This window comes from Brachycentrus maculatus, unplaced genomic scaffold, assembly GCF_059751285.1.
Source record: "Brachycentrus maculatus isolate JH-2025_06_01 unplaced genomic scaffold, ASM5975128v1 h1tg001570l, whole genome shotgun sequence".
NCBI lineage: Eukaryota > Metazoa > Arthropoda > Insecta > Trichoptera > Brachycentridae > Brachycentrus > Brachycentrus maculatus.
In genome coordinates, this window is record NW_028282197.1 from 1,787 (window position 1) to 22,097 (window position 20,311).

The 20,311-nt window shown below is 30.0% G+C and overlaps 1 protein-coding gene across 1 annotated transcript; it reads left to right on the top strand.

Moving 5' to 3' along the window:
• The first annotated feature begins 4,837 nt into the window (after positions 1-4,837).
• On the top strand, positions 4,838-16,529 carry LOC148298817 (G protein-coupled receptor dmsr-1-like). The gene is made up of 4 exons (XM_088276627.1): positions 4,838-5,063; positions 6,585-6,743; positions 12,438-12,574; positions 15,438-16,529. The coding sequence occupies exons 1-4, from the start codon at positions 4,893-4,895 to the stop codon at positions 16,111-16,113; spliced, it is 1,143 nt and encodes a 380-aa protein (XP_088132753.1). The 5' UTR covers positions 4,838-4,892; the 3' UTR covers positions 16,114-16,529.
• The last annotated feature ends 3,782 nt before the right edge of the window (positions 16,530-20,311 follow it).

A 20,311-nucleotide genomic window follows, 5' to 3' on the forward strand; every position in this document is an offset into this window, starting at 1 on the left:
CACAGAAACAGTGCTTGAAAAATGAAAATAAAAATAAAGTAGAAAAAACTTCTACGAAAGATAAAATAAAATATTCTCCAGGAAAGAAGAATTTAGAAGTAGATTGTCTAAGCAGGAATCCAGTATTAAATTCGAATGAAAATGCAGATGAACAATTAAAAGTTGTAAATTTGGTTATATTAGAAGATACTTTAAGAGATCTGAATAAAAATGAAGGAATTCAAAAGAAAAAAACAAATGGATTGAAAAAAACTGTGTCTACTTTAAAAGGGTCAAGAAAAAAAAAATACAAAAAAAAAGAAAGAAAGAAAAAAGAACGGAAAAAAAAAGAAAGAAAAAAAAACAAGAAAGAAAAAAAAAAAGAAAAAAAAGAAGGAAAAAAAAGAAAGAAAGAAAAAAAATAAAATCAAACCTTTATCATATCACTAAACTTATACCAGTCCCTTCACTACAAGAAGATGATCCGGAGGACGAGTGAAAATTTTACTATGAATTTTCATCCCCAAGGGGGGAGATGTAATAAAATAACTAGGTACCTACCTATACATTTTATTAAGTACTTACAAAAAGTACCTACATAAAACAGTTCTACCACCAGATGCCGCATGCGTCGCTCAGAAGAAAACAAAAGACTTCCGATAATATTATTAACTGTCAGAATCAGATAGATAGATAGATAGATATAAAAATTATTATAAAGATTAATTAAGAATAAACTTTTATTGTCGTTTCTTTAATTACAAAGCAACACATTGTTTATTTTATTATTATACACCCACTTTACATATTATTTACACTTAATTTTCAAAAGGAAAATATTACCACGTTATATATATATATATATATATATATATATATATATATATATATATATATATATATATATATATATATATATATATATATATATATATATATATATATATGTATATATATATATATATATACATATATATATATATATATATATATATATATATATATATATATATATATATATATATATATATATATATATATATATATATATATATATATATATATATATACAAGGGGAAATTAATGAACTAACTTATATGTATATATATATATATATATATATATATATATATATATATATATATATATATATATATATATATATATATATATATATATATATATATATATATATATATATATATATATATATATATATATATATATATATATATATATATATATATATATATATATATATATATATATATATATATATATATATATATATATATATATATATATATATATATATATATATATATATATATATACAAGGGGAAATTAATGAACTAACTTCATATATTTTATTCGTTTATGGTTCCAGAAAAATGCATCGCTCAGATATCATCAATGTCATTTTCCTTTAATATGTATGTATCATGTTCTAATCTAGATAATATATGATTAACACAAACATATAAACGATTTGCGTATCGGTTTTTCCACGCAAAAAATATTGGAGGAAAAAAAATTGACCACTGTGCTAGATAGTAATAAAAGTGCAAAAAAGTTCTGAAATAGAAAAAAAAAAATTACAATTCTACGTATTACAAAAAAAAACTTTTCAATTAAAATATAACCTACGTGAACTCGATTACAATTGAATCCTCGGTTGAATCACCAAATTTTCCATGATTGTACGAGTGGTACGTGGTTAGACTACATAAGTACCTTAGTAGTACTGTAATTGACAAGTGATTGTCTTCAGAATAACTCCAAGCAGATTTGTCAACTTTACTCGAAAAGTGACTCACCATTCCATTTACACAAGATTATCTCGAATACTATGAAAAGGTTATTCTAAATGGCCCAAATAAATATTATTTGGGACATCAAATTTAATGATAACTTGGCAAATACCGCTAATTCTCTTCTCTCTGGCTCTTTCCCAACTTTGTAGACTGTTGGGGTCAGTTCTCTTCAGGTTGTAGGACCTTGGACGAACTTATTTCCTTTGCTTCACTTTGCTTGTCTCTGGAATCCCGTAAGCTGGCCCTGTCACATTGTCAGTCTCGGATCACCGAGAGAAGAATCACCCTCGCTGCCATACAGGGTAGTGCATCTTGGCGTTTATTTTCCCATGAATATTTGGTTTATTTCACTATTATTACCACTAATTAATATACTATAATATGACACGTGTTTCAATGTTCTCAACATCATTATCAAATACCGTATGTAAATACCGTAATTTACACAACTCTCTTAAATTTGAGCTTTTTTCATAAGGTGTTCGATAACAATGTTGAGTGCATCGAAATACGTATGACAAAAAAATATAATAATGTGTGGTACGAAGCTAGCTTTTTATTTTTAAATAGATGAGTACCATAAATTTACTAATTGATAGAATATTGGTACTAAATTGACTGCCTAATCAATTTATGTTTTCTTTGTGTTGCTTAAAACATAAGTTGGAAGACTTATAACCAGAGCAATGTGCTAAGAATAGTTTTGAACTATGATGACACAAAATACGTGAAAACTTCACGATCAAATAAACTATGCAGGTAATGTCTGTTGATACCTACCAAAAAAGCATACGGGTGCAAGTCCAAAATATGAAATGTTCAGGAAACTCAATTTAAGACCGTGTACGATACATCAAAAGGTAACATTGTATTAAAAATATGTTGCCTGTATGGTGAAATGACATATTTAGATACAAAGCATAAGCTGCAGTCTATTTGTTAGTGATATTGCACATTTAAATCAATAAAAAAATCATTTTTAATATGTCGCTCATTAAAATGTGATAAATACGCGTGAAACTCTAAAGAGTTTTTCTACAGAATTATCACAATTTTTATATTATTTTTTGACATCTCACCATCGATGATGAAGAATATGGAAGTCAGAGCATTTACGGCCATCATAGGCTGGTTTCAGTGATCACTTTACAGACGTGTAACATTCACAAATTCAACTTATGATTGACAACCACACTACTCAAATTATTGGAATTTCTATACATACATAAATGTATATTGTTCAAATTCGAAACATAGTGCTGGAATTCACTAGAATTTCACTAAAGATATCTATGGTATGATGAAAGAAGCTCGAAATGTTGTATATACATTTTTTTTTATTTGTTATTATTTACAACATTTTAAGTGTGTCCAAATACTTGTTCACAAAATCTGGATTATCTCCAATTACAGTTATTTTCATATTATTTTTGACATCTCATCAAAGACGAAGAATAATATGGAAGTCTGGGCATTTACGGGGCTGACGACCGTCATAGGCTGGTTTAAGTGATCACTTTACACACGTGTAACATTCACCAATTCTACCTATTATTGACAACTACTCTACTCAAATTCTTGGAAGTTCTATATATATGAACCAATTTTGAAACATTGTTCTTGATTCACTAGAACTTCACTAGAGACATCTATTGGTGAAATAAAAAGAAGCTTTTTATTGAGCAGAAACTCTTTTATTAGTATGTGAGGTCCGAATCAATAAAGGTGTTTTTATTTAAGTTTTTGAAATCGTCGAATTTTCCCATGAACGTTTTCATCGCAAACTTTTTTCTTTTGATTTTGAACTTGCCTCCTTATATTACTTGAACGCAGAGTACACACTAATGTAATATACATATGTAATATGTACCCACATACTACTGACTGCCACAATTCCTTTACATTCATATTATAATTCAGTCACGTCCTGAGAGGGTGAATCAGTCACAAATGAAGGATTATCTTGTAGGATTTTATACCACTGGTATTCAGTCGATAAATCTACAGCCGCAAGTAAACATGCGAAAAATATATTTCGAATAGTTTTTTTTTACTATTTTTTTCGTTTAAAACAAAATGGTTTTATCTGTTATATGGACGTAGAAGATATTCATATTGTTGGTAATATGGTAAGTTGTATATTTATATTTATATAAATATATATATATATATATATATATATATATATATATATATATATATATATATATATATATATATATATATATATATATATATATAAATATATATTATATATATATATATATATATATATATATATATATATATAATATATATATATATATATATATATATATATATATATATATATATATATATATATATATATATATATATATATATATATATATATATATATATATATATATATATATATATATACAAATATATATAAATATATATATATATATATATATATATATATATATATATATATATATATATATATATATATATATATATATATATATTTATGTATATATGTCCGGTTCCGTAGTGTAATGGTCAGCATGCTTGACCACCGTCCTGGAGGTCCCGGGTTCGAATCCCAAGGGGGGTAATATAAATAAAAGAGATTTTTTCACTCTAATATTTATTCAAAATTACCCTGGACTGGTACCTGAAGCGGAAGGCTGATCACCTCTCCTTCGTGTGTTCGATCGAGAAAACACTACGTTTATATGATGTAGTGTCCTATGCACCATTGAGGTGCGGATAAGGGTTTGAAGAAATATATGTACGCACATGCGCATACCGTTGTCTCCTTCGTTGCCTTCCCCACCTAACGACATCTTCCGGTTATTTTACTCACCATATTTTGAGTGCGTCAAAATCATTGTTCACAAATCTAGGCGTTATGTAATATAAATATGGTAACTTAAAACTCTAAGAAACAGTGATTGATGTCAATATTCAATATTTGGTATAATATTTATTATTTTATCCCCCTTTTAGTGATCTTATCACCTTCGCTCGACAATGGACCTGTCCGTCCACGCGGGGTTCGGCAGCGGCTTCGCGGGTGACGTCACAGAGTCCAGCCCGCCCGTGGGCATCCAGCACGCCTTCATCAACGCCATGCTCACCAGGAACATCAGCATGGACCTGGACGTGGACACGCTGCAGAGCATGTTCGAGGAGTGGGCGCGCCACATGCAGCCGGCCCGGCCCGACTGCCTCTACTGCTCGGGCGACATGAAGCAGGCGGTCATGAAGTATAACAATGTCCACGGATACGTCAGTCTGCTGGTGAGTATTATCTTTATCAGCCAGGGGCGTGCATTCCATATGGGCAGAAAAGCAGTGCCTATCCTAACTTACCCGCGTGACATATAAAAACGCAATCAGTACCTACCTAACCTTACTAAGTTGTACCTAGATTACCTTACTACCAGGGCGTGCATTCTACAATATATAGGCAGAAAAGCAGTGCCTATCATAACTTACCCGCGTGACATATAAAAACGCAACCAGTACCTACTCTACTTTACTAAGTAGTACCTAGCTATCTTATTTATCTTTTGAGATTATTTAAGGATCAACTTTGTTTATTTTCTTGTGACCTATACACACCCACTTTCATTTTTAAGATATATAATCTAAATATGCTGAAAATCCTTTTATATATAGGCAAGGAAAATTTTCTAACGCAACTAACAAATATAAAAAAAAGTAGTACCTGGCTTACCTTACTACCTACCTCTACTGCCTGCTCCAACTTTTTATCTGTGCACGCCACTGAATACAGGAAATGTAGAGTTGACTCTTGATCTATTTAGTTGACTTAAAAAAAACTTGTATAACACCACTTAATGAGTTTTATTTCATTACACTCAACTAGTTTCGAAAACTACAGATGTTTTAATCGACAAGTGAATAGTAAAACACTTGAAACAACGTATGTTTCACTGTTCACCTGCAGAAGGAAACATCTGTAGTTTTTAAACTAGTCGTAATGAAATAAAACTCATTAAGTGGTATTATAAAAGCGTTAATTTAAAAAAAAAATAATCAACATGTCATTCCACTATGTAATGCCGAATCAATAAATATTATTTTTTTCAAAACATATTACATACAAAGGTCATGTATACATATAATATTCCTATTTCAAGTAATTTCCTAAGTAATTTCTATTTCTCATTTTGGGACATGGGATTAAGGTTAACAAGACTGGAACACAAATAAAAATGTAACATTTTTTTTAAATAACCAAAACTGATACATGGCAAAATATAAAAACAATAAACAGGTATAAAAAATAGACATAAGAAGTATATTTCAAAGAAATAAATGAGAAAAACATAAGGTAAGAAGCATATTTCAAATAAACAAATGAGAAAATATAACAAATGAGAAAATATAAAAAAATAAAAGGTAAAAACAAAACAAGAAAATATGACTAAACACTACATATATTAAATATCTTTCCATAAAGTTCAAACCCTTATCCGCACCCCAATGATGCATAGGGCACTGCATCATGTAAATACAGTGTTATCTAGATCGTTAATACATGAAGGAAAGGTGATCAGCCCTCCGCTTCAGGTACCAGTCCAGGGTAATATGGAATAAATATTACAGTGAAAAAATCACTTATATTTATTTGACCCCCCTGGGAATCGAACCCGGGACCTCCAGAACGGTAGCCAAGTGTGCTGACCATTACACTACGGAGGCGGACATCCATAAAGTACTTTTTCAAATCCTTTATTTTGGATTCCCGATTTATTTAATATGATATTAAAGTTTAATAATTTTTATTTTCAGGTGTGTTTGTTCGGCACTATAGCTAACATAATGAATATTTTAGTGTTAACGAGAAAGGATCTAGCCTGCGCACCTATCAATAGGATTCTGAAATGGCTTGCAGTAACAGATATGCTTGTGATGTTGGAATATCTCCCATTCGCTATATACAGATACTTGGTAAGATATTTTTTTTCTTTAAAACTACTGACTAGCTATAGTTATTAATAAATATTTTAGGCGGGATAGTCCGCAGCTCAATTTTCCTTTAAAGCCAGGCAACATTTATCGAAATAGCATTTGTTGCTGAAAAACACCGTTTTTGTATTGAAAAAAATAGTTTTTCTTCGAAATAAATACATAGTGATGATAAGAATGGGTTATTTTCAAAGGTTTCAAGGAGGTAAAAGAAATTATGAAAAAATATTTGTTTCCCAAATTCCGATTTATATTCCATTTGTGGGTCGCGTACTGACTGTGTATTTGAGAATAATACACCATTCATGAAGGGTAGAATAAAGAAATGCCAAAAAAATTATACGTTTGTGGCCCTGTGGTTGGTAGAGGATTCTAATTCGGAGTTTCAAGGACCTATTTATAATTATGTGCGGATCACACCATAAAATATTTGTGGAAAATAGGAAAGAAAGCATCAAATCAATCATTCCACCAATGACGTCCACAGTAAACGCAAAAGCTCTTGTAATTGATATAAAAATACTGAATAAAATATGGGAGGAGGTAAATTCAGAATTAGCTAAATTAAACGCTGTTTTTTTATTTAACGTTTTATCTTATATTATATTTTTGAATTATGTAAATATTTATGTATTAAATGTTTTATCAAATGCTTTTTTTAGTAGACTCAAATAATCAGTATTTGATTTAAAAACGAAGTTCTACAAATTAAACGTCAAATCTATAAATAGTGTGTAAATATGTAAGTAACGTAATAGTTAATTTGACTTTATTTATATTAAAGGGAAAACAGTTTTTTTGGTTACATATAAAACCTTATAATTCATATCGACAACTGGTTCCAAAATAACAAAGTGTTTAAAGTGGTCAGGTTAGGAATCGTAACAATCGGCGGATATGTATGAGGAGATGCATGAACGTGAAAGAGGCGAAGAATGTTTGCAAGGACAGAGTGGTGTGGCACTTTATTTTCTCTGCCTACCCCTGTGGGGAGGGGCGTGATGGTTAGTTAGTTAGTTAGTTTTTTTTTTAAAACAGTAATGGTAATAATGGGCAATTAATATTGCATCGTTTTAGTGAAAAATTACCTCAAGGGCGTTTTACAATATTTTTACGTTTAAACGACGTACGTAAATATATTTTTTTCACATCAATATTTATAATTTAAATAAACGTATACATATGTGTCAAAATACAATATATTTTTTTCTTAATAATAAGAATCCAGTTAGTCATTCAAATAATATCAGTCATTAAAATGTTCGGTGAAAAAGAGAAAAATTAACAAATATTATGCCTTCTTGATCACTCAGGAGAGTAGCTTAGTACTCAGAAGTAAATTTAATTAATCTACCTAATTTACATGGATTTGGTGTTGCAACCCCTGGGAGAACTCCTGTTAAAAATTTATTTAATATAAGAAGTTATTCATGCTAATACTAACCATATTCTCTCAATACGAATTCCTAAACACAATATGGACTTTACGGGGTTTATATTATTCTTGGCGAACAACAGTAGTAAATTTTTCATAAATTATACGCACAAAGACTACAAGAGACCTATCTGAAATCTACACCTGTTTCTCAACTTAGTTCTTAGTTCTTTATTTAATTAATGCTGAATATTCTGAACATAAAAAATGTACCTACAGTAATAAGCTGAAGTTACGAAGTCGTGAATAGTGGGTAGTGGATAATGGGTAGCTCCCTTGTGGATTCAGCCTACTTGGAGATGACAATGAAAGTTGAGATATAAAATTCTACGTTAACGTGACATAATTGATTCTAGAAATAAATAAAAAGTTCACTCTATCGTATATTGTAGATGGTGCTGCGATATGTATGATGTATGGCACATGTATGAATGTATGTATATGTGTACATATCGATGGCCCCTTCGTAAAGTACACTATCTGCGAATCTGTTACTTCACAGGAGAGAGCTTAGAAGATTTTATCAACGTATTTTTTTTTTGTTAACGGTTTTATCTGAAATTCTAAACTTGTATTATACGTTCAAAAACACGATAAAATAATGTATTAAATCATTTTAAAACTTTATGGTTTGTCAAAAATAAGTAGTTAGCGTTTTAGGAGTTTAGTTCATTTCGAAAATTTGATGTAGATAGCATCTTATACGCCTGAAAACAAGGCGTAATTTATTTTACATATTTTTTTTGTTTATTTGTATTTGTAGATAACGGTCCGTTGATAACGTACACCATATATCTCAAAATTGACAAAAAATATAGTTAGAGCACTTTACGTAGGGCACGTCGATATGAGTGTCTTTTTATTCCTGGCTCCTGACTGTTGGGGTCAGCTCTCCTCGTCCTCAGGTTGTAGCTCCTTATATCGTGGACAACGTCACCTAGAACATGCCTTCGAATAATGTGTTCTTTCCGCAGCATCCATGAATTCTTTGGTCTTCCTCAAAGTCTGATTGCCTGGTTCACGATTGCTTTACTATTGATGTCTGTTACACGCAGGCTTCCATGAATGCGCGAACTCTTTATTTTGCCTCTAAGGGATAATCCAGCTGACCATCTAAGCCATGGGTGGCCAACCTTTTCAGCAGCCGGGCTAAATTTTAGAAATGAGATTTCCTACCGGGCCATAAAACGAAATTTCTTTAATTATTCAAAGCAAACGTGAAATATTTTGTTTTTTTAAAGACCATATGATAAAAATGAAAATCAAACACATTTTTTTAAAATTAGAGTTAGGCAATAATCAAACGCTTTTATTAAATAAGGGACAGGCTTATTTTTGAGAAATCAGTTTTATTTTCGGGACACAGAATTTTAACGACACTCTCCAAACATTTCTTAACCATTTCACAATCTGAATATTGGTTAATTTTCTTTGCTAGTATCATGGATACTGCATAACTCTATCAGTCGGTTATAGCAGCATCAATATGTATTTAAAAGTCGATCGCAAAATGTTGTGATTGTTTGTTAAAACGAATATACTATAGAAGATAATCATATCCTTCCATATATAGGATATGATTAGAAATACGCACGATTGAATGTTCTTTTGGTGGTTTTATGTACACTTAAAGAAAAAATGTGTGATATGCTCCGCGGGCCACAAGAAGACACCTGGCGGGCCGCGGGTTGGCCACCCTTGATTAAGCATTCGCATTTCAGCAGTTCTAGTTGCGTAAAGTAGGTGTTCTACATTTTCTAGCATTCAGAGCTAAGGGAGTGCAGGTCTGATAATTGTTTGGTAAACTTTTCCCTTTAACTTGGCTGGCATTTTTGGGTCACAAAGGACTCTCGTCACGGATCGAAACTTCATCCACCCCACACTAATTCTATGCATTACGTCTGCTGTGCACCCTCCATCCCTGTGGATTAGTGACCCTAGATATTTCAAGGAGTCGCAATTAGGTAAGGTATTGCTTCTCCATTTAACCGTGTTAGAAGGATGGCAGCATTTGTATTCTCGAACGGTAGGTACTTATACTCGGACTAATTTCTACTCAGTCGCAATCCATGCTCCTTTGTATTTGTGCATATAAATATGGTTTATATTTCCTTTTACCTGCTGATGAGAATATCTGTAGTTGTGGAAACTAGATGTGTTTACATTAATACATTCAAAAGCGATCTTAATCCTACAACTAATACTAACCCTAATACTAAACTATCGTAAAAATTACGACGGCAAAATGACAATTCCTGGAAAAAAAATAATGTTCGCATCATTCCTGCGCCCCCTTCTTCACAGTACCTTCCCAATGTATTTTTTTTCATTATTACGTGATCTATTAAATCCAAAGAATGATATTATTATTTATAAAATAATAAAAGTTTTTGACTATTTAATTTCTTCCAGTATTGTTTCTATGTCGTATTTTTTTTACGAATGTTTAGTAACAACGTCACTCGTAGGATAGTTTAGTAATCTAGAACCAACCAAGTGTTTTATTTTTACCGAAAAATTAATAAAAGATGTTTGTTTTTTTGTAAGAAGTAAAATTCAATAATAACGAATTTTTTTAGTATTTTTTTTCTCGGCATTTTAATCATGTCAATCACTAATCATGGGTTTATGAATTGAAGTTAATATCACTATTTTTTGTGCACAGAGCTCGATGTATAGTTCTCCAAATGCTGATTTAGTCAGAGGCTGTAATTAAAAAAAGCAACACTTCGTGCTTATTGCTTTTTATCGACCCTCGACTTATCTACGTCGATAAAAGTGTCCATAATCCCGCCCCTGCTCAGCAAAATATGTACACTCGAGTTCTAATCATTACCGGTAATATTTCACCTCCATTGTGTAACTCAATAGGCAGCCCATTTGCGGTTATATTGTGTAATTTATTGCTGTATACCATTATGTAGAATAATCGCTATTTGTAAAGCAAAGAAACGACCAATACTAACATTGTACGGAAGGTATTCGGGGATTTCCATTCAAAAACTTCGCTCCGAAATTAATTGAAAATTACCATAATATACATGGAATTAATTGAAGTAACGTTTACTTTGAAAATGCTAATAAATAATACTGTTATCTGTAGCACCATCATTAAGGTAATTTAACATAACCGAATGAATAATTAATTGAATTTTTAGGAGATTCTTTTTGAACAGATCCGTGCAAATTATTTTTATGCTTTAAAAATGAAAAATTCAGTGCTTGAAAAAAGCTACTATTTTCATGTTATTTGAAAGTTGGTCTTAATAATCGCGTATTTTATTCATAAATGAAGGCATTCCTCCACCGCTAGCCATAGTTGTTATTAAGAACGTGAAACTTGCAAAATGACTAAATTATTATGTATAGATAAACATGTAAAAGCGTTTGATCAAAATATTAATTCTCCTAAAATTATTCATGTTTTTTATACGTTGTTCGAACACTTGTTTAAAATTTAATATCGAACACTTTGAAGAGCTAAAATTTACCCTCGAATAGTTATTTCAAATTTAATATCAAACACTGATTAATGTAGAACTAAAATATACTATCGAATACTCAATTAAAATGTAATATCAAACTCTTACTTAAACAATAGAATGAATGCAGAACTAAAATTTTAAATCAAACATTTATTTAAAATTTAATATCGAGCAATTACTAGTGAATGACTATCAAACACTTGTTTAAAATATAATATCAAACACTTACATAAACAATGAAATTAATGCAAAACTAAAATTTAGTATGGAATACTTATTTAAAATATAATATCAAACACTTACTAATGAATGCAGAACTAAAATATACTATCAAACACTTAATTAAAATGTAATATCGAACACTTAGTAATGAATGCAGAGCTAAAATTTATACCCATAATTAACAATATGATAATGACTAAAGCCTCGCCCCTATTGTCTATGTTCCCACTGATAGAATGAGATGAGATAAGATGAGAAATAAAAATAAAAATTAAATTAATAAATACAAATAAGAAACAGCTACTATCCCCTCTTCAACTTTCAACGTCCTAAGGACCCGACTCTAAAATTTAGAATTAGCTTAACATACGGTGTTTGAAAATGATGCGGAATGCATGGAAACACGTGACACAGTAGATTTTAAGAAATAGTGGTATTTACTAAGTAAAACAATAATTAAAAATTGATATATCTTACCACAAAGTGACTGCCGAATTAATTAATGAAACTAAAATTTACTTCATAAAATTCCAGGTATTTCCAAAGCAAATGGAATTTCCTCATTTCTGGGCGGTGTACTTGCTGCTGCACATGCACTTCACTCAGATATGTCACACGACTTCCATCTGCTTGACTCTCACTCTGGCCGTGTGGAGATACCTCGCCATCAGGTAAGGTATACGAGCCGACAGTAGGCATTCAATGCTCTTACAGGCCAACAGATGGCAGGCCATGGTGTTATTCTATGGGTGATGAGCAGGGGCGTGCATTCCATGTAGGCAGAAAACCAGTGCCTATCCTAACTTACATGCGTGACATATAAAAACGCAACGAGTACCTATCCTACCTTACTAAGTAGTACCTAGCTTACCTTACTACCTTACTCTACTGGCTTCTCTTATTGATTCTCTGTGCACCCCATTGGTGATGACACACGTACAGACTAGTAATCACACAAGCGTGTATGCAACTCATAGTTAAAAAAAAAAAATTAAAGAACAACCCGCAGTCTCTACATTTACCATAGAGGCTTGTCTGCAGGTAGGATAGTAAAGATAAGGAAGGTAAATGTGAAAAATACATCACAAATACGTAGACCAATTTAAAATAAGTATTTCTTGAATTTTACAAGAGTCGAACGCGCGACGCCAGTTTCGCAGTCGAGCGTCTACCCAACTAAGCCACGGCGCCTGCCTTGACCTATCCATTGCTGTTATTATCATATTATATATTAAAATAACCTTCTCGTAAGTAGTAATATGTCAATTTATGCGTGTTAGCATCATTTATAAAGTGATATGTAGTACATATACATTTCTTTGATTCTATTTTTAGTGTTTGTGTGTTTGGTCTTGAGGTTTAATCTATAATTGAGCTTACGTCTGGGATGCCCTATGCACCCTTTAATCAAAGAAGAAGACTGCGATAGCCTTTTAAAACTTTGTTTGATCATGTCCTGTTGAAACATTTTCTATAAAAAGCATATCACACTTATTTCCGCTTGAATATGGTTTCCATACATCCTATTTTTCCCCCGGAAATGACCATTTATTGGGGTCGCGTCTTGGTAGGTTTTTTAAATGGATATGTAAAAAGTTTTGGATTTCACCCTTTCAGCTATTTTTACTGAATTCAGAGATAGCGGTACGACAATCTTCCTTGGCCTATTTGTACCGAACCACAAAAAAATAAAGATTGTCCCTTTTTCATCTTTGTCGCATTATGGTAAACCCTATCTGCACAATATTTTATAGTTTCGTTTGAGTAACACATCCGGATGTATTATTTAATATAACCCAATCCCATTTTCTCCTGACATAGTAGCGACATTTTTCCGACAAAATATCGTAGGGGTAAAAAACTTATATCATGGAAAGAAAGAAGCGGTCTCAATGAGTGACAGAATGACATAACTCAACAAAAAGTTGATGCTGCCCGTCAATTGATAAATGCGTTTGTAGTATGTATTTATAGTTGATCATTAAAACAGATACACAGGAATGATAATAATATATAGAATAAATAAAAACAGATTGACATTAAATCCGTCCTAAACAGAATATCTCCAGATAGCCACACCTAAAGGACAGAATTTTATATTAAATATGACCACCCAATAATATTTTTTATACTTCATATAATACAAGTATGTTATGTAATATTTGGGAGGCATATGGTAAAAAACCAGATTCTTCTTGTTGATTTATATAATTACTTTAATTTTAACTTCTGAAAGTAATTGTTAATAGTCTCATATGTTCTATCGTACGAGATTATTTATAGGAAGTGAATAATATCTTCGATTGCAATCCTATATTTATGTATATATATATATATATATATATATATATATATATATATATATATATATATATATATATATATATATATATATATATATATATATATATATATATATATATATATATATATATATATATATATATATATATATATATATATATATATATATATATATATAAATAAATATATATATATATAATATATATATATATATATATATATATATATATATATATATATATATATATATATATATATGTGTATATATATATATATATATATATATGTATATATATATATATATATATATATATATATATATATATATATATATATATATATATATATATATATATATATATATATATATATATAAATATATATATATATATATACACATTTATACAATACACATATGCATGCTCACATACGCATTAATACTACTGGATATTTGTGTCCAAATCTGTTTTCAATCCATTGGTTTTAAGTTATTTTTCTCTTAAATGGTTTGAATAAAACATGGCCGCGTAGATTTTTATGTGTTCTAATATTTTTTTTCGTGAAAAAACAAATAAATCGTAAAAACTTATGTGTTTTCTGTGTTAATCTTATATTATCTGTTTTATACATTATTCTTAAAATAAGTCACAAAATACATATTGAAAGATATAAAACATTGATAATATCTGGCCGAAATACTTGTTTCAGGAACCATTGACGAATAAAACATATTGTTGCTGTTACCCAATCACAAAAAAAATGTAGAATATTTTTCATACTAGTTTTTTTCTTTCTATTTATAGGTTTAATAAATATTATTTATGGAAACAAATTCAAAAAGCCCTCTAATGTTCCTTTTTTCGTACATGAAATTAAAATAAATAAATAAATAAAATATTTTTATAAACTAAATACATCGAAAATTTACAGGCATGGAAAATAAAATGATAAGAAGAGGTTGCATTTGAAAGAAGTTTGTTTTGGCATGATTCATGATAGCAAGAATATTTATGTATGATAAAACACCTTTTTTCCAATCAGAGATTAAGAAATAATTTTGAAGCTATGCTTCCGTCTTCAGGTCTAAATATAAACTCTTTATATTTAGACCTGAAGAAAATAAACTCAAGTAGTGAAAAACAAGCGTTTTTCTTTTACAATTTCATCGTGTCTTACCACAAAGTGAATACCGAAACAATAAATAAAAAATATTTTAATTTATTTTTATAGGTTTCCTCAGTTAAACCACGTTCTGTGTTCGGAGAGGCGCTGCAGTATGGCCGTCCTCATCAGCTTCGTTCTCCCGGTCTTCCTGAACGCTCCCACCTTCGTTCTCTTCCACGTCCGTAGAACGGTCATCATAGAGCACATGAGACCCGTCACCCTCTACCACGTGGACTCAGATTACGAAGGACTCCTCTTCAAAATAAACTTCTGGATGCACGGAGTCCTGATCAAACTCTTGCCGTGCGTCATCCTGACCATCATAAGCGTGTGGCTTATCAGGGCTCTCTACACGGCGAACATAAGAAAAGCAGCCTTGCGACTGCACAGTTGCGACCCGCCTTCCAAGCAAGAAAAGCACGTGTTCAAATTCGACAGAAGAACATACAGGACCACAAGAATGCTAGTAGCTGTCCTCGTACTGTTCTTGCTAACAGAAATCCCTCAAGGCGTTCTGGGTTTGATGAGCGGAGTCCTAGGACAATGCTTCTTCCAACAGTGCTACTATTTGTTCGGAGAACTGATGGACATTTTGGCCCTGTTAAACGGAGCGATCAACTTTATTTTGTACTGCGCAATGAGTCGCCAGTTCAGAATGATGTTCAAATTGCTCTTTATGCCCAAGGTTCTCACCAGGCGATCCGCTAACGTGTCGCAGGATGTTCAAAGTACGAGAATATGATGTAGAAAGGATGACCTAGAAATGGTTCAGCTTGCCGATTTTTGAAGACATGTTACAAGTACAGAGACGATAACAGAAATTGAAAAGCTGGGTGGAAAAACAGCTTTAAACAAGCTTTTTGGGATACTGGTGATTCTATAACATTTATCTATGTGACTTTTGTACGTTGCACCTTAAAGACAATACATGGTATGCTCAATACAGTATGTAGTTTATATTGAAATTAAATTCGACATGAACCAAAAATCGACAATATTATATCATTGTCGATATGTCACTAAAAAATTATTTTAACGTTTCAAAAGGAAAAAATGTAGAGCGAAATGGACATCCATTTTTTCCATTCCTGGGAATTTGGGGTTTTCTACTAAGATGTCCATTTTCGACAAATTAAGGTCTAATTTTTAAGGCAGCAGACCGATTTCCGTAAGACTTAGTGACTTTGTGAGTTGATGTACCACACTTTTAATATAACGTATTAAAAGTATGGTACATCAACTCACACAAACTTTGAGCTGTTTTTTTTTACATTTTTCACCAAAACGTACAGTTATTATATTTAAGGTAACATCTAGTCTAATGTATTACCGTTACAATCGATCAAGTCATCATTTTTAGGTCAATCCATATTCATTAAATGATTATCCACCATAATTTTTGTTAATGATATCAATGATACGTTTATTATATTTTTATTAGTATAATTTTTGTGCCATTAAAATAAATGTATTTATTAAAATAATGTAATTTTTTCTAAATAAAATCGTACTCCACAAGTTAGCAATAAGTATTGTGTAAAAAATAAACTTGTTGATTACTTGTATATAATAATTGTTAGAAAATCAATATTTATGGTACACATTTAAAAAAAAAACTTAGAATTAACAAACATTTGTTTTCAGCGGTTGTTGTCTGTGATGTATTAATACATAAATATTTTTTTTTTATATTATTTAATACGTATACCATAAATATACCATTTAGGTACATGGATTTAAATTTGCAATTTTGTTAATAAAATTTTTAGCTTTAAAAATTTAGTTTTCTAGTCATTTTATAGTGACATATGTATGTTATATTTCAAGGTTTTATTTTCCTGTCATTGATTTTAACATTTTTCTGCAAATACAAATACAAATACAAATGCAAATACGTGAGCATAAATCAAAAGCTGACTTAGTCAATCCACAACATTTTGAAAAAGCTAATTTAAATGTTTTATACAACTCAGCAGATTTTGTAAATTTATTTCTCAAATCCAATGAAAATAATACACTCATTAAGTATACTTAAGAACACGATTCCTCCTCGTCTTCTTCTTTTTCTTCTTCTAACCCTTATTTACCCTAAGTGGTGCATAGGGAACTCCACCATATTGGACCTACATATGTTATCTTGATTGTAACTTACGTGAAGGCAAGGTGAATCCTGTGCTTCAGGTACCAAGGGTAAAATCAAATTTATATTAGAGTTAAAAATCATAAAAATTTATTTCAACCCATCCTGGGAATCGAACCCAGGGACTTCAGAACGGTAGCTAGACTGCTAATATCACGATTCAGGATTTAAAAAATATTTATTCATGTCAATTCGATTTGGCTGTTTTACTTAATTTTCGCAGTTATATACTTATGTAAATAATTATCTAAGGACTTTATGGAGAGGATTTTAATAAGTATTTAATGTTTTATTTACAACCGGGTATACCCTTTAAAATTGTAAGTAGGTAAAACGATATATTATTAATATTTATGACATTAACTTTACGGTTAATCATTTTTACAAAATGTTATCATATTTCTGGTGTTGTAATCGTCCTGACGAAGAGATGGAAACGTATCAAAACTAGTAGATTTAAATCGCAATAAGTGGTTATATACTAACATTGCTAAAAATATGTAAATAAATAAAATGATAATTTATTTTTAATTTTAAAACAGGATAAAAACAGGGTTACTTTATAAAAATAAATGGGGATGTTTCATATCGGCTTAAAAAATATATTTTAAGGTCCAAGAATTTATATAAATGATCAAGTATTTGATTTGTAGCATTGATATTGTAAATTATAAAAATTATATGTGTGTATTTTAAAAAAAAATTCTAAGTAAAATAGAATTATTCGTTTATCGAATTTTTAAAATGAAATTGAAATTGAATTATTTAAATACCTATTTTTTCCAAGTGTTTATGTCAGTTTGGCAGCAAATTTAATTGATTGATTCGTTTATTTTAGTAACATCAATTCTAGAGTACAGTTTAATGTCATTTGACAATTTCATAATTATTTTTTTCAATCGTTTAAAATATACATATCGCTCACTCCTTTCAACAACGTCATGTATCAAAAATCGTCAATTTTCAGATATGCATGTATTCAGAATGCCTAGTAAATGTTCTATACCCCAGCAAAAGCGGCACATTTTTAACTTAATATTTACCCGCTACAAGGCAGAAAGTGTTGTTTTTGCATTTTGAAGAAAAGGTATTGTTTAATAATTTTTTTAAATATATTAAATATTTTTCAAATGGAGAAAAAACATTCAGGAATACCTAAAAAGATCTGTTGCACTGTAAAAAAGTTCAATAAGTGGCTTGATATTTATTTTTAATACATTGTATTATATTATATCTTTAAAAACGATCTCCTGAAAAATCAAGTTTTTTGATATATGAGGTTGTGGAAAGGAGTGAGCGATATATAAATACAAGTTACGTTGCCACATTATATATTTAAAAAAAAATACAAAAAAATGCTGAATACAAAAATCCTTGAATACCTCAGTATTTCTCCAGATTATTTAATTGAATTAAATCTATTAAATTGAATTAAATCACGTTTTGAACTACCATATTTCAAAATAATATATGTATAAAATATATGTGTAAAAAGATGAGCTTCTTAAATTACAAAATAAAAGTACCAATGTACATATTTTATATTTTTGTTTCAATTAAAATATGTTTATAATAAGATATTTAGGTATTCTGTGATTAATTTAATATAAGTTTAATATATTATACCTAGGTCATGATGAAGCAGAACCTGTTTGGACAATTACTTATTTTAACAAACAGGAACCTAAAAACTACACAGTATCTAATTTCTTGTATTTTGTTTGGTTTTATTATTTTAGATTTGAGATGGTTCGGACATGTGGAACGTATGAGTGCGGAAAGAACGGTCAAACAAATTTATGAGGCAAATGTAGTTGAAAAAAGAAGCGGTGGAAGACCGAGGAAAACTTGGCACATTCAAGTATGTCAAATACTTGAAAGCGGTCGGGTCAGGAGTCGAAATACTCGGCGGGTATGGATGAGGAGATGCATGAATGTGGAAGAGGCGAAGAACGTTTGCAAAGACAGGGTGGTGTAGCATTCTATTCTCTCTGCCTACCCCTGAGGTTATTAGTTATTAGTTAGTTAGTTAGTTAATAAACCAATATTTTGTAATAATATCAGGTTTTCATTTTTATATGAATAATAGTATTGATCAACAGAAATTTATACAACATGTATATATTCGTTTGTTAAAAATCTCAAATTTTCTCAATAATTTAACCGATTGCTTATACATTTTGACACAACGTTGCATGCGAATATGTTTTTAAAACAATACACGCCTTTTGACAGGCGTTTTTACACGGGCCAGAATGGCAGTGCCATCTGTTAAATGTAAGTTTAATTTCTATGTAAAAATTAAAAATTATTGAATAATAAAAAAAGAATTAAAGTATTTGATTAGACTGAGATGGTGCAACTTCAAGATTCGAAAATAAAGGATCGAAGCTTTAAAAAAGTATTTCGTATGTATTTAAAATATTTTTTGTTATATGAATTATTATATAATTGTAAATAAATATATGAATTTAAGTTAAATTGAAACAACTCTTTGATTACTTAAGTGTATTGTAGATATAAAATATGAATTAATCGTTTTTTAATGTGAAAATTATGATATGGAATAAGGAATAAAATAAAATAAATAAAAATGCCTTTTTATTTTCCTCATTTTTGTGAAATCTTATTTACGTAATATTTACAAATTGATGCTGCTAACATCAAAACATATTAAATTACATACTTATTTAAAAATAATAAAACAAGAATGGTGTTTTCGGATATTTTTATAGAGATTAGATTGAAGTTTTATACCGACATTTCTTAGTGGAACTGTATTTTAGAAATACAGTTCCAC